The sequence below is a fragment of the Notamacropus eugenii genome, chromosome Y (genome assembly GCF_028372415.1).
Source record: "Notamacropus eugenii isolate mMacEug1 chromosome Y, mMacEug1.pri_v2, whole genome shotgun sequence".
NCBI classification, from domain to species: Eukaryota; Metazoa; Chordata; class Mammalia; order Diprotodontia; family Macropodidae; genus Notamacropus; species Notamacropus eugenii.
Genome location: NC_092880.1, coordinates 7,425,827 through 7,441,112, shown reverse-complemented (window position 1 = coordinate 7,441,112; position 15,286 = coordinate 7,425,827). Strand labels below are relative to the sequence as shown.

At 35.5% G+C, this 15,286-nt stretch overlaps 1 protein-coding gene and 1 pseudogene across 1 annotated transcript; both read right to left on the bottom strand.

Moving 5' to 3' along the window:
* Positions 1–98: 98 nt before the first annotated feature.
* On the bottom strand, positions 99–1,053 carry LOC140516761 (olfactory receptor 1165-like; annotated as a pseudogene).
* A 10,383-nt stretch (positions 1,054–11,436) lies between these two features.
* LOC140516535 (olfactory receptor 5D13-like) lies at positions 11,437–12,413 on the bottom strand. Its single transcript, XM_072627488.1, has one exon. The coding sequence runs from the start codon at positions 12,382–12,384 to the stop codon at positions 11,437–11,439; it is 948 nt and encodes a 315-aa protein (XP_072483589.1). The 5' UTR covers positions 12,385–12,413.
* Between the last annotated feature and the right edge of the window lie 2,873 nt (positions 12,414–15,286).

Here is a 15,286-nt window from a genome sequence, read left to right as displayed (position 1 = left end):
ACCAGACAAAATGGATATTAGGAATGAATTTGCTAATTAAATATCACGATAAGTTCTTGTATCTTTCAACTAGTAGAGATATAACCCATACAGAAATTCTAGTGAGAAAATACTTTGATATTCATTAATTTCCTGAATGCTTCCTTCACATCTTTGTTCCTGAGACTGCATATTAATGGGTTCAACATGAGAATCCCCACTGTGTAAGAAACACTGCTTATTCTGATCATGAGCCATGAGCTTTTTGAACTGGGCACACAATAGAGGCAGAGGATAATCCCAAAGAAGATGGTTACAGCTGTCAAGTGAGAGGCACAGGTGGAGAAGGTTTTACGTCCCCCACTGGTTGAAGGCATCTTCATGACAGTTAGACAAATAAAGAGATAGGAAGTAAGTATAACTGTGAGTGTGCAAAAGGTATTAAAATTTGAAAGACTAAATAGAATTAGCTCAGTTAAGTGTTTATCAGAGAAGGAGGCAGAAAGGATGGCAGAATATTCAGAGAAAATTATTAATGATGTTAACTCCACAAAAAGACAAGATAAGGAGAGAGTAGATAAAGATCACACAAGAAATTAGGCCCCATGAATATGATATGGTGATCAGAAGGGCACAAAGTTTCTGGGACATGGTGACTGTATATAGTAAGGGATTGCAAATGGCTACAAATCTACCATAAGCCATCACTGCCAACATGAACATCTCTGTCACCACACAGGTGACAGCAAAGGAAAACTGCATGATGCAGCCCAAGAATGAGATAGTTCTGTCTTCCACAACTAAGATTTCTAACACTTTGGGTGTAATTATAGTGGAGTAACAGAAATCCACAAAGGATAAGTGACTGAGGAAAAATCACATAGGGGTGTGGAGTTTTGGTTTGCATCTGATGATCACAATCATAGTCAGCACATAGATGGTCAGGAACAGCAGGAAAAGGGGCACTTGGAGATCTGGGTAATCAGAGAATCCTAAGAGGATGAACATGACCGTGGCACTCTGATTGCATTTAGCACTCACTATGGGTCCTTTTGGAGAGAATTTCAAAGTCATAGAATCGCAGCCTATCAAAAGTAGGAAAAAAAATCTATGGCTATATACTTCAACACATGACTCAGATTGAAGCCCTCGTACAATTAATCCTATAATTAGTTACAATCCTTACTTTAAGACACTTCGTTTCAAGGAAATTAATTCAAATTGAATACCTCTAAGTGGATTGAAATTGAAATTTCCATCAAAATTAAATTTGATATCTTTGCGATGTCTATCTGTTGGCCCTCCCTTCTTCTGAGGGATTAATCCCTCTCTCACAGCTGCCACATTGATTGGCGTAAAGCTTGAATCAGACTGTGTCACTCCTCCACAAACTTTAATGATTTCCTTTTTTCTCTCCAGCACCAAATACAAACTCCCATGTTTGGCATTTGAGGATGTTCACAGCTTTGAGTCTCATCTACTTTTCCAGCTTTAATGTGCATTATTTCTCTTCTTGCCCTATGTTGTTTAATGGAAATAGCTTGCCTGCCATTTCTCACACATCCCTCTTCATCTAATTTGTATTGTATACCTTCCCACGTGTACTCCACACCCACTCCAACTACAGTGTACTCTCTCTTCTGGTCTATAAGAATCCCAAGTTTGTTTGTTTTTGTTGTTGTTTGTTTTGGTTTTTTATTTGCTTTTGTAATTTGAACATACTTCCTTAATTCTACCCTTATCAGTCCCTTAAATTTCTTGTCTTCCCAACCCAATTACCTTCTATTCATTCTATATTTTCCCCCTAAATATCATTCATAGAAATATTTCCCATTGTCTGCCCCATACATGGTAAGTTAAAGAAGACTGTTGTCTTTGTAACGGTGGCACCTGGCAGAATCCCTAGCAAATATGTGGCATTAAACTAATGCTTTGGAATTGGCTGATTGATTTACTAGACAGTTTTCAAATACCAGAATGTTACTATCAGGCTTTTCTCAGTTCCTCAGTAATTATTCTGTTCTCCGACATAAGCTTCCCCCTTAACTTCAACTGATCTTTATTTGATATCAATTAGAACCATCATAAGAGCTCCCAGAACTGAGTATAATACTAATTGTGAACTTTTACAAGAAATATCTACTATTTCTGTAAATAACATTTTTATAACATATAAATATAATACTTATAAATGTTAAAATTATTTGTAAATATTATTATATTTCTGTCACCTCCTCATAGAGGGGTGATGTGTTATCTTAATTGTACTAAAAACTCCTAAGACTTCTTGAATTCCTTGGAGTATTCATAATTCATCATAAATGTTTAATCCTCTAGATCATTTTTGTTTTACCCAGATAAAACAATACTTATCTCCCTGTTCTTGTGCTTGTAAAATTGATTTGTTGGACCTCAGAGCAAGAATTGATACTTGTCTTTTAAATTCCATCCTATATATTTTGAACCATTGCTCTGGACTATTAAGGTTTTTTTGTTTGTTTGTTTGTTTTGTTTTGTTTTTTTGTTCTCCCAACCAATGTATAAAATCATGATTTGGCCACTAAAGCTCCCTAGATGACTCCTCTGGAGTCATGGTTTAGACTTTCTAGAAAATAGGAAACTATTAGATAAGTAATACTTAGATAATTAGATAAATGATACTTAGATCTAGCTCTCAAGTAGTTCTGAATTCACACAATTTTACTATCATTCAACTTACATCACCCTATTTTCAGTAGAAATTGCTTAAGATGGTTTATCTAAAATCTACATAAATCATATCTAAGGCAATTTCATCTCAACCAATTAATTGCTCCTCATCTGTAAGGGGTCTGGAACTCTCTGGTTATCAGGGTCATGATGCCCTCAGGAGAAATCTCTTTGAGACTTCATGTCCTTGCATGATTTAAGAGATGGACCACCCCTACGCAATTACTGACCTTCACAATTATCTTGAGCAAGAACAACAACAGCCAAGCACATATGCTCAGCACACATTGTTTACAAACTTCTTGCTTGAATGAAGTAGAATGCCTATACATACTCTGAGCTAGCTGAGAATAAATGGAGTGCATACCATCCTTGCTCCTGCCTCATTCATTCGCTCCTGAAAGAAAGATCTCATGCCAGGCACGAGATTTTGGGGAACTTAACACTCATCACCTTATGAAATAATTGCAATTTGTGTAGGGAATTCTTTATTTGCCTTACCTAAAACCTTGTAGAATTGTATGCACAATGAAATAATACACTGCTTTGTCCATGGTCATACATCAAGTATATGGTATAAGCCAAATGTTAACTCGGGTTTTTTATCAAATAAACTATGTTGATGCTAAGCAAATTAGAAATTTCATCAAAAAGAAAATAAAAATTCCTGATCTTTTTCTTTTTCATTTAAGTACCCCAGTTTTTTGTGATTATCCTTTCCTTGTTCATATGTGTGTTTGCTAACCAGAGATTTAATTTTTTAAAATTTCTTCATATAGGGAATTAAGACAATCTCACTGACCTATATGGTTGCAATTTCTTTTCTCTTCTGGAAATAATTCTGGAGTTTACCTTTCTCTGATTGTGCAGCGTCTCCCCTCTTCTCTCGGATCTTTCAAAGATTACTGCAAAAGATTCGGCAAGCTTATATTTCTTTTCTTAGTACATTAGGATCTAGTTCATCTAGTTGAGTTAACTTGACAGTTCTACCTCCATGAAACTTCTTGCATTTATCCTTTCTAATCACTTATCCACCATTCCATCACCTGTGACCAACATTATTTCATTACCTTTTTATTTGATCTCTTTATCTCAAGCTTGGTCCCACTCTAATGCAATTCACACAGCTACCACAGTTTCCTGAAATGTAAGTCTAGTAAAGTAATTCACTCTGATCAGCTACATTCAGTGATCTTCTCTTGAATCTAGAACAAGAAATAATAAATTCAATTGTTTCCCATTTCACTTATATATGTATACATGTACATACATACATAGCTTTGCATGTGTATTCCTGTTGTACACGTGTATAAATGACTATGTATGTGTATATATGTACATATATAACTATTATACACATACACATTGTATATATAGATTCTTTACCCCCACAACATCTCACAAAAAGACCTCTTTACCTTCACTCAGATAGCTAACAACTTAGGTTAAGGTCTTTATCACTCCTTGAATAGACTACTAAAGCTATCTCCTAATTGATCTTCCTGTCTCATCTTTCATTACTCCATTCCATCTCATACACTGTAAGAAAATATAATTTGTTCTCTTTAGATTTGAAAACTCTGACCCAAACCAACCATTCCCACTTCATCGGGAAACAGTTCTTAGCCATTAATCTCTTTTGTATTTATAAAGTTGATTTGCAGGACTTAAAAATGAAAATTATATTTTTTATTATAAAAAATATTTTGGACCATTGTTCTGGCAGGCTGTGTTTTTTTTTTTTTTTTAATTCCTTTTTCTCACAACCAATATCCAAAATTTATTTGCAGACCCTGGAAATGTGACAAGCATGTAATCTTTGCTTTTATCCAAGGATTTTTTTTAAATAGTCACTATCACATGGTAATGAGAGATCTCTACATGTGGTCAGGGGAGGTTTGATGGGGGAAGTGAACCCGAACAGAAAGAATGGATTTTAAAATGTGTAAATGGAGGACAATCATCTTTGTTGGTGTAGGGTCATCAGTCTGACATGTCATTTACAAAGAATCCTTCTCCTTCTAATATTTCATGATCTATAAATCTTTCCATTATTCTGTGTTCTATATTCTGTAGTCCTTGGAGGGAAATAGGTACAACCTATACTCTGTGCATATGGGAGAATGACTTCTCCCTAAGAAAAAGTAACCTAAGATATCAAAGAAAGGAAGTCACAGAATGGCATAAGTTGAAACCCTATCTGTATTTTATTCAACAACATGAAATGTCCTTTGTTTCCATCCTCAAGGAGTTCTCCAGTGTCTTGCAAACTTCCTGTCTGACCTTCATATTTTGATGAGATTAACCATAGAGAAACTCCAGACGCAAATAAAGAGTTGCCACCCCAAGATTAAGACATTCTCTCAACTGACATTCTGTTCCTATTACCCAACCCAACAAATAAAGTACCTTAGTAGCCTCAACTAATCTGCCTCCTGTATTGTTGTTCTAAGTCTGTTTCAAAATGTTGTGATCTATGAATGTAGCTCCCTTTGTTCCGAGAAATTGCTAGCCACTAGGCAATTGCCACTTAGCTAATGTTAATTAGCTATTTTATCTTATTTCCAGTGCCTTCCCTCTATTAGTGATTTTCTATTCATCCTGTGTATATATAGCTTGTTGGTATATGTTTGGTATTTTTTGTCTCCCCCATGAGATAGTAAATTCCTTAAGGATAGGGACTATCTTTTGCTTCGTTTTGTATTCCCACCATTTAACATAATGCCTAACACAATGTAGGTACTTAATAAGTATGTATTGACTAGTTGATTGATCTTTTAGACTTGCCTCTTAAATTATTGACCTCTACTCAAAGGGACCAAGGTGGAAGGAATTACTCTCCAGAAAGACTGTAGGACCTGTAGGAGAAGGATTTCCTCAATAATCCCTTCTAGCTCTGCTATTCGGTTTGTATCAGATTTCATGACACATGGCCAGTCTTTACAGATTTGTTGTGAAAAGCGTAGCTCTTTTTGATAAGTCCCAGAAAATACTTCCTGATTAAGCTTTGTGCTCTCAGCGGTCAACAGAAATTAGAACTTCCACCTCTCTTACTCCTTAAGTTAAATAAATTCCTAGAAAGAAAAGTCTTAAATGGAGTAGTTTGCAATTGCATCTTCTTACCTAAAAAGTCACCCCTCCCATCTGCATTTAAAGACTTCCTCCCCTTTGCCCAAATTCTGTTTAAATCCCAGTTCCTCCTTTTAGTTATTGGTGACTTACAAATATTAAATTATATGTGAATTGATTTGAATTCCTGAATGAATCTCTTGTGTCTAGCCCCAGACACTCATATATGTACTTAATATTCAAGCCCATATACTCACCAAAAAATGGATGCTTCTGTACACCTTATTTTTTAGATACTAATTGCTGGCAGTAATGGGCCTGGTAAATTATTGTTTCCATAGTGGTAAAACCCCTGAGAAAAGAGTATCAGTCTAGATTGAGGCTATCAGTATGCATGCACAGTCTAAGAACCTCAAACTATGGTAATTTTCATACAGTGGTACAGGAGAGGAAATTGTTCCCCATTTCATAGTTTAAGACAAAAAGAGGAAAGGGAACAAAACAAGCAATTTTACTGTGTCTAGGAGCTAAATCAGGGAATGGAGAAAGTTATCCAAAGTTTGCCTGAGTACCCTGGAGAACCCGGCCCCAGGGAATCTTCTCTGAGTCTTTTCCCAGTCTTCAAAACAGTTCATTAGTGGAAACCCAGAATTTCCTGTGTTACTTTTTCAGAAAGGGATTTCCTTGAATTCTCAGTGGAAATTTCAGCTCAGATATTTACTGCATTCACCTTATCACTGGAGTCAATTCTACTTTTGAAACAAATAAATGTAGAAAGCACTGAAGTTGATGAGGTGATAGAAGTGAATTAAATAATCAAAGAAATGGATCTATATCTATCTCTATCATATATATGTATGTATATATACACACACACACACACACACACACACACACACATATATATACATATGTAGCTAGTAATAGATATATAGATTAGATAAATATGCGGTTAGTATTAGAACAGTCCTATGTTCCCAGGAACCTGGATGACTAAGTTTGGAATTGAAGAGTGGAATTGGACTGTTCTTCATGTCCTAGCAGGAAATCTTTACAAAGCAGAGCATAGAAAAAAATTACACAAACATAGACCAATACATAGTTAAAAATAAGTGAATAAATAAATTAATAAATATATAAGTAAAAACAAAAAATAAGTGAATGAACACACGAATGAACAATAAAGTCTAGAATTTTCTCCTTCCTATCTAGGCCCCCTGGCTTCTCTGGTGTCATAGCTATACTCCAGCCTTCTGGAAAACCTTTCCTAGTCTCCCTTAATCTTACTGCTTTCGCTCTAAATTGTACCTAGTTTACCCTATCTTATTTGTCTACTTGTTTGTTCGTTGTCTTCCCCACTAAACTATGATCTCCTTGACCAGAGGAATCATTATATTTTAACTTTCTCTGTATCCCCAACATTTTGCACAGCTACTGTGCCATATAGTAGGGATTTAAAAAAAGGTTCGTGTATTACTTCACTTGACTTAAAGCAAGCAACCCCATCATTTTTGACAGTTAACCTGAATTCCCCGGCATTACTTCTCTAAATCTTTACTACCAGGAGGGTAAGTTCCATTACTAAACATATAGGACTAACATATGACTTCCACATTCCAGCCTCTTCTACCTACATGAATTTAGGCAAAAAATAAAATTCCAGTAGATATTAGTTTTTATCTCCAAAAGTGGTGCCGAAAGAAACATGTCAATTTCTCTGTGGAAGTAATAGCCCATAGAATTTTGTGGAATGTAGCATTCAGGTAGGCATTAAGAAATGACACTGGCTCATATCTCTGCTGAGAAGGTAATTGCAGAGGTGGCTATAGCACGTGGGGAAGATTTTTATTTCCGTATTATGCCTGGAGCATGGGGACTTCACTTTCCTTGATTTTAGTTCCATCTGTAAAAGTATTTAATTATTTAAATGATTAGAATTTTAGTGATTATGCTGATATCACATGTTACTATCGTTCATGCTTTCCCATTCTCTCACTCTTGCTTTTTATTTATTTTTCTTTCTTTCCCTCCCACCACCACCCTCAAAGTAGTAGTGTCAGTAAAGATTATAATTTGAGATTAATTTCAGGTGCTCAGGTGGGGGCAGGGCCACCTCCAGGGCTCAGTTCCCTCAGGGGGTTTATGCAGAGACCTTCAACAATGGATCTGGGATCCTGCCTGCTTGGGGAGCCCCTGTCTGCTCCCGCCTCCGCTGCTGCCTCCCGAGGGGGGCTGAGTTATGGGGGCACCCCACACCCTTCTCGACCCACCAAAGAGACCCCCTCACCGACCCCCATCACCTGTGGGTGGAGGGACCCACGTGGCCGCTGGAGATTCCGTCCCTGAAGCCCGCTCGGATCCCCTCTTTTCGGCTCTGCGCCGCCGAGGCAGGGTTGGGCTCTGCTCTGGGTCCAGGGTGTGAGGGACTTTTTGCGAGAGGTTTTCAGGCTCTCTGGAGCAGAAATCTCCAGAGATTGTTCTGTGGCTTCTGCTGCTCCAGAATTCGCCAGTGGTTCTTTTTTTTTTACAGATATTTTATGGGCAGTGGGTTTGGAGGTAGCATATGTGCGTCTTTCTACTCTGCCATCTTGGCTCCGCCCCCCAGCATATGTTTGATACATATTCTCTGCTCTCACGATGATATCATTCTAGTTTCAGTTCTTATCACTTTACACTTGGGTTGTTGCGACATTCCTCTGGATGATCATCCTGCCTCAAGCTTCTAAATACTCCAATCCATCCTACTCTGAGCTATGAAGACGATCTTGCTAAAGTGTAGGTCTGACCATTCCTTTATTCAATAAACTTTGTTAATTCCTGATTTCCACCAGTTTCAAATATGAAAACCTTTGATTACATTTGAAAGCTCTTCATCAACCCTCTCCTCCTTACATTTCCATTTTCCTTATCTTGTTCTTTTCCACAAACTCTATGATCTAATGATTCTAACTGTTTTGCTGTTTTTGAAGATTTTTCAACTCCCTTCTCTGTGAATTTTCACTGATTTCCTCTCATGCCCAGGATTCTCTCTCTAATCCTTGTTTCTGTCTCCTGCCTCCCATGGTTTTCTTCAGGTCTCAGCTAAAATTCCACTACTTGCAGTAAGACTTCCCTTGCCACTCCACATAACATGGGTGTCTTCCTTCTGATATAATCTCACATGCATTATCTAAAAGGATTTTTTAAATGTTCCTTTCTTTCATTATCATTCGGGACCAGTAGGGTGACTTTAAGTCATATAGTTGGCTAATGATTTTCTTAAGATTGCTAAAATAGCTATGATTTGTACTTATTTTGATTGAGATTAAAAAATAGAAAGGGTAAAATAATTTATGATATCTATCTCGCTGTTGTAAATCCCAGAATTTTCCCTTCTTAGTTGTTTATGGACTTATTAGATCTGATGAGACTTTTTTTTCTTCACTTTTTTTAAATGAAAATCTCTCAGGTATATCTTTTGAAATGTAGATCTTTATTTTCTCCTTCCAGTGGTCTTAAATTCCTACCTTTTTCTGGTAGCTACAATCCAAAACCATATCTTCTTTTTTTAAAATTTTCTTTCTATGATGTAATTGGAGAATAGATAAGGTTTGAAATAATCTTGTTTCATTGCTCAGAGTTAATTAAGAACTCTAGGCCTATGCTGAAGCTTATAATGAACTGGATTTTGCCTCTTGCAAGTCTGCATATTGATCAGTTTGAATGGTAGCAGCTGCTATAAAATAATCTCTGGATATTTTCATATTAGTAGTCTGTATATATCTCTTCTGTACATAGATGTTTGCATCTCCACTTAGATTGCTAGTTTCTTGTTGGCAAGGACTACTTTTGTCTTTCTTCTTAGACCAAAGATTAACAGAATACTAGGTAAATAGGTACTGAATACGTTGGCATTGACTTGATTTATTGCTCTAACGAACCATATGTAGTTTATATGCACCTTAGCCTTGAAACTAGGCTACTTCATAGGTACTCAAGACCTAGTGTAGAATTTTATCATTGTTTAGAATAAAATAATGATTGTCAGTTATTTTATCCTTGAAAGAGGGAGAGAAGTGAGAAAATTTTAAAGAAGTAACTTTCAGAGTGTTGGCCAAAGAGATCTCATGGTCCCTGAAACCCTTTCACTCACTCTCACTTAATAAACATTTGTAAGTATTTGCTATTTGGCAAGAGCTGTTTTAAATTCTGTATGTACAAACAGAGGCAAAGGACACTTATTGTCCTCAAAGAGCTTAAAATTTAATGTGGAAGGCTATACAGATATAGATATACACATGCACATAAGCACATATATATGTACATACATATATATATACACATATATACACTGCGTACATACATATGCACAGCTATGCACATGTATATGTAGACATGCGTGTGTATATATGCATATATTGATATGCATATATTTATATGTACACAGACAGGCATATATCTTTATATCTCTGTCTGTCTAGCTCTTTAGCTAGCAGAGAAAAGGCTTCCTGTAAAAAGATGGGATTTTAGTTCAGGTAGCCGAAACTATAGGAAAGTAATGGGGTAATTTCATGGGATACTTAAGACAAAAAACCATTATGAAATCATACTGATACTATGGTATTTTAATTTTTTTCAAAATAGTAGATGATTATAGCTATATATCAGAGAAACAAAACTTTTTGGGGGTTCCTTGCCTTTTACGACTATGAAGGGGTCCTGGGACAAAATGTTTGAGAACTCCAGGAAAAGGAAAAAAGAAAATGTGGTTTATTTTCTTTAAATAAAGGAGTTTAATTTCTAAGACTTCAATATTTGTATCAAAAGAGAAATGTACGAAGCACTTCTGTTTTGTTTCCATACTACCAATACACAGTATTCATTTCTAAGAGTATGTTACACAACAATGAAATGAGTCATCTTGATTCACTGCTGGAATATTTAGTCAACTCTGAGTCTATTTCAACACCGTCAATGGTTGATGATCAAATGAGTGTTTCTAAGTACTAATCAAACTCCTTGTACAAAGATTTCACCTCTTTTTTTATCCTTTCTCATCATATTTTAGTGAGAAGAGACGGTTGCAGGAAAGAAAATAGATATCCAATTCGGTGAAATGAGTAAATTTATTTTACCACCAAATTATAGAAGATCGCTTTTGGTATGAGGCTGGTTTTGTCCCATTAAGTTATGTATAAGAGTTTTTGTTTTGTTGGGGGGGTGGTGGTGGTATTTGATTGTTTCTGTTTTGTTTTTCTTTCTCTGAAGTAATTATTTTCACATTAAACAATATTGCTTCTTCATTTATATATAGGCTCATAGAACTCTTATGGATACATGTAGCAATCAAATATTGTATACTAGAAAAATACTACATCACTCTAAAGTAATGAATACATTAAGTAAATACTCCAACTAATTTTCCCAGATTGTGACAACCAGAAGATGAATCAAAAGTACCAGAAATTTTCGTGAGAGAATATTTTGTTTTCTGTTTTGTTAAGGAGTCATGTGTGACTCTTCTTGACTGCATTTGGGTTTGCTTGGCAAAGACACTGGAGTAGTTTCCTATTTCCTTTTCCAGCTCATTTTACAGATGATGAAACTGAAGAAAATAGAGGTAAGTGACTTGCCCAAGGTCACACAGATAGTAAATCTCTGAGGCCAAATTTGAGCTGAGTAACTCAAGGGCCACACAGTCTATCCACTGGGCCATCTAGATGGCAGTTCTATTAATTTCCTGATAGTTTCTTTCACATCTTTATTCCTCAAACTGTATATTAAAGAGTTCAGCATGGGGATCACCACTGTATAAAGCACAGTGTTTACTCTTACTAGAAGCCATGAGCTTTTGGAACTGGGAACACAGTAGAGGAAGAGGATGATTCCAAAGAAGATGGTAACACCTGTCAGGTGGGAAGCACAAGTAGAGAAGGCTTTATGTCTCCCACTAGTTGAATGCATCTTCAGGACAGTGACAAAAATAAAAAGATAGGATGTGAATACAATAATGAGGGTGAAAAATGTATTAAAATTAGCAAGGATAAAAAAGATCATCTCCGTAACATGCTTATCAGAGATGGAGGCAGAAAAGATGGCAGAATACTCGCAGAGAAAATTATTAATGACATTGGTACTGGAAAATGACAATATAAGTAGTGAGTAGATGAATATGCTAGAAGAAATTATGCCCCATGTGTACACCGCTATGAGCAATAGGGCACACCGTTTTGGGGACATGACAACTACATATAATGAGGGATTGCAAATTGCCACGAAGCGGTCATAGGCCATCGCTGCTAGTAAGAAGGCCTCTGTGACCACACAGATGGCAGCAAAAGAATATTGTGTAATGCAGGAAGCAAAAGAGATACTTCTGTTTTCCACAAGCAAGATTTGTAACAATTTGGGTGTAATTACAGTAGAGTAACAGAAATCTAATAAAGATAAGTGACTAAGGAAAAGGTACATGGGGGTGTGGAGTTTGGGGTTAATCCTGATGATCACAATCATGCCCAAGTTTCCCACTACAGTAATCATATATATCACCAGGAATACCAGGAACAAAGGGATCTGGAGCTCTGGGTAATCAGAGAACCCTAAAAGGATGAAGATGACATCACTCTTATTTCGGTCAGCACTCCCCATGGTTCCTACCAGAAAAAATCACAGAATACCAGAATTTTAGGCCAGTTGGAAGAGATCTCAGTGGCTATATAGTCCAAAATTGAAAAGAGAGTATCACTACAATATCAATCAGTGGTCAGTCCAACAAACATTTATTAGCTATTTCCTATATGCCAGGTACTGTGCTAAGTGCTGAAGACACACAAAAAGGCAAAAGACAATCTAAAAGGAGTGAAAACATGTAAACGGTTATGTATAAATAAGCTATACACAAAAAAAATTGAACAAATAAACACTAAAATGATGACACTAAAATTGATTTGGATTGACAAAGACTTCCTGTAGAATGTGGGATTATAGTAGGGATTTGAAGAAAATCGGGATTCAAAGATGACAATTTCTGACGTAGCCTTCGTTTGAAGACTTTCTAGGAGAGCCCAGGGGACTCACTTTTTCTGGCACCATCCTATTTGTCTTGGATAGCTTAATAGGAATGAATCCCCAAATACAGATTAAACTCACATTTTCCTCTTTGAATTTCTCTTATCACTTCTTGCATTCTTTTCTGGAACTAATGCCTCTCCCATATCAGCCATATAATTTTCCTAAAGCATATATCTGAACTTGTGTCTCCCTAACCTGCATAGATTTCACTGTATTTGAACACTAATTCAAAGTTCTTATTTTGGTATTTAAATATGTTTCTAATCAGACTCTAATATAAGTCTCTAGCTTTATTGAAAATGTTCCTCTTCATGTACTCCATTGTCCAATTAAACTTGCCTTCCTAATGTTCTTCACAGAGCAATTCCATCTCTTTTCTCGAATCCTTTTTATATGCTCTGCCCATGACAAAAGTGCATTGATTTTGCATTATTTTTGTAAAAATGTACTTGAATATTATATTCCCCAATAGAAGACAAGCTCATTTATGTCAAGGAATGTTTTATTTTTTATTTGCTTGTTGTGATCTGCATACACACAGCACACAGCATAGTCTTTGATTAATAGTAGTGGTTGAATGATTTTTTATTGATTGACTGAATATCTTGATGTACTTTCAAATCGTTCTTCCCTCTTATGTCTGCATCTCTAAGACAGCATCCAGTTACTTCCCCTGGTCATCAGTAGACATAACTTTGAGGTTTTTTTATATATATATATATCTAGGTCATCATCTGATACACTATTTGAAAACTGATACACGTTGTAACAAGTAACACTCAAAACTGAAAATAAAGTTCTACCCACAGTCCTACTGGAGAAGAGTACAAAAGATCCATAACCTTCCTTGAGCAGCAATGAAGTGTAGTAGATGAAATGCTAGGCCTGGAGTTAAAAAAAAAAACTCATCTTTCTGAGTTCACAACTTGTCTCAGACACTTACTAACTTTGTGAAACTGGGCACGTCATTTAATCCTGTTTGTCTCAGTTTCTTCTGTAAAATGTGTTCAAAAATGAAATGACAAAACACTCCAATACCTTTCCCAAGAAAAATTCAATGGAGTCATAAAAATTGGACACGACTGAACCTGAACATGCCCTCCTTAAAGGACACAGTGACTCTCTACATTTTGACATCAAGATAATTTCATTTTTCTGAATATATATATATATATATATATATACATACACATACACGCACATGCATATAATTCTCTTTTTGTTGTATACACACATATATCCATATCTATACACACATACACACATACATACATACATACATACATATATATATATATATATGCCCCATAAAGATTTGGGTTCACTAAAATCTCCTGAGCTTTCTTTTTTTTTGTATAAACTCATACCTAGTTATGTGAATTTTTTCTTGTAATTGTGGAACTCAAGGATAGGTATATTTATTCTTATTAATACCTATCCCAAAAGTTGTAGACTAAACCTTTAGCTTATCAAGAATATTGTTGAATCCTGATAATTTGTTCTCAATATGCTAATATTTTCTTACTGCTTTGTGGATAAAATGAAATATTTGTCAAGAATTTAGTACAGTGACTAACACATTGTCAATGCTTAATAAATGTCTTTTCCATTTTATTTTCCATATTATATTCAAACTTGATAATCAGACTATCTATGCCTTGTGTCTAAGTCATTGATAAACATGTTTAATATCATAACAAGGAGCATATAAAACTTTGGCATTACACTGGAGATCTCCTTTCAAACTGACAAGAATTCACTAATGACCTCTCTTTGGGTCTTAGATTCAAGCTGTTCTGAATTTACTATACTATATTATCATCTAAATTATATCTTTCTTCTTCTACATTAACAGGATGGAATATTTTATCAAATATTCTGGTAAATCCAGTATCTAAACATTAAATATTCTCTTAAATTACCAATTTAGGCCCATCGTTCACCAGCTGTTTCTGGGTATCGAAATTCTCTTTGCAAATGTAGATGAGTAACTCTTCTGGAACTTATACTCTTGCAAAGTCTCGTTCAGACAACGTGAGAGTGAGTGACTTGTCCATGTTCATATAGTTTGTACATTCTAGCGATAGAACATAAATTGATTCTTTGATCCAATACATCATATTGTTTCTCATTGGATTAGGGATCCTGTTTTAAAAAAATGAAATAAATTTAACATACCTTTTCTATGAAATAAAGTTAAATATGTGTGATCTTATCTTTATTTTCTTTATGTTTGTTCAGTTTATGGAAAATACATTTTCAGTCACATTCACTGGATCTTTCGTATTCTATAGATATAGTTCTTCTAGACTATGTGACTTGTAAGTCATCAAGGTCAACTGCAACATTTCTTCTTATATCATTGTATATTTGGCACTATCAATATCCTTCTGGATATATTTGGTGTCTCATGATTCACCCCAAAATTCATGCATTATTGGAAAACTAGAAGAAAAATAAAGTTTTAAAATTCTCACAA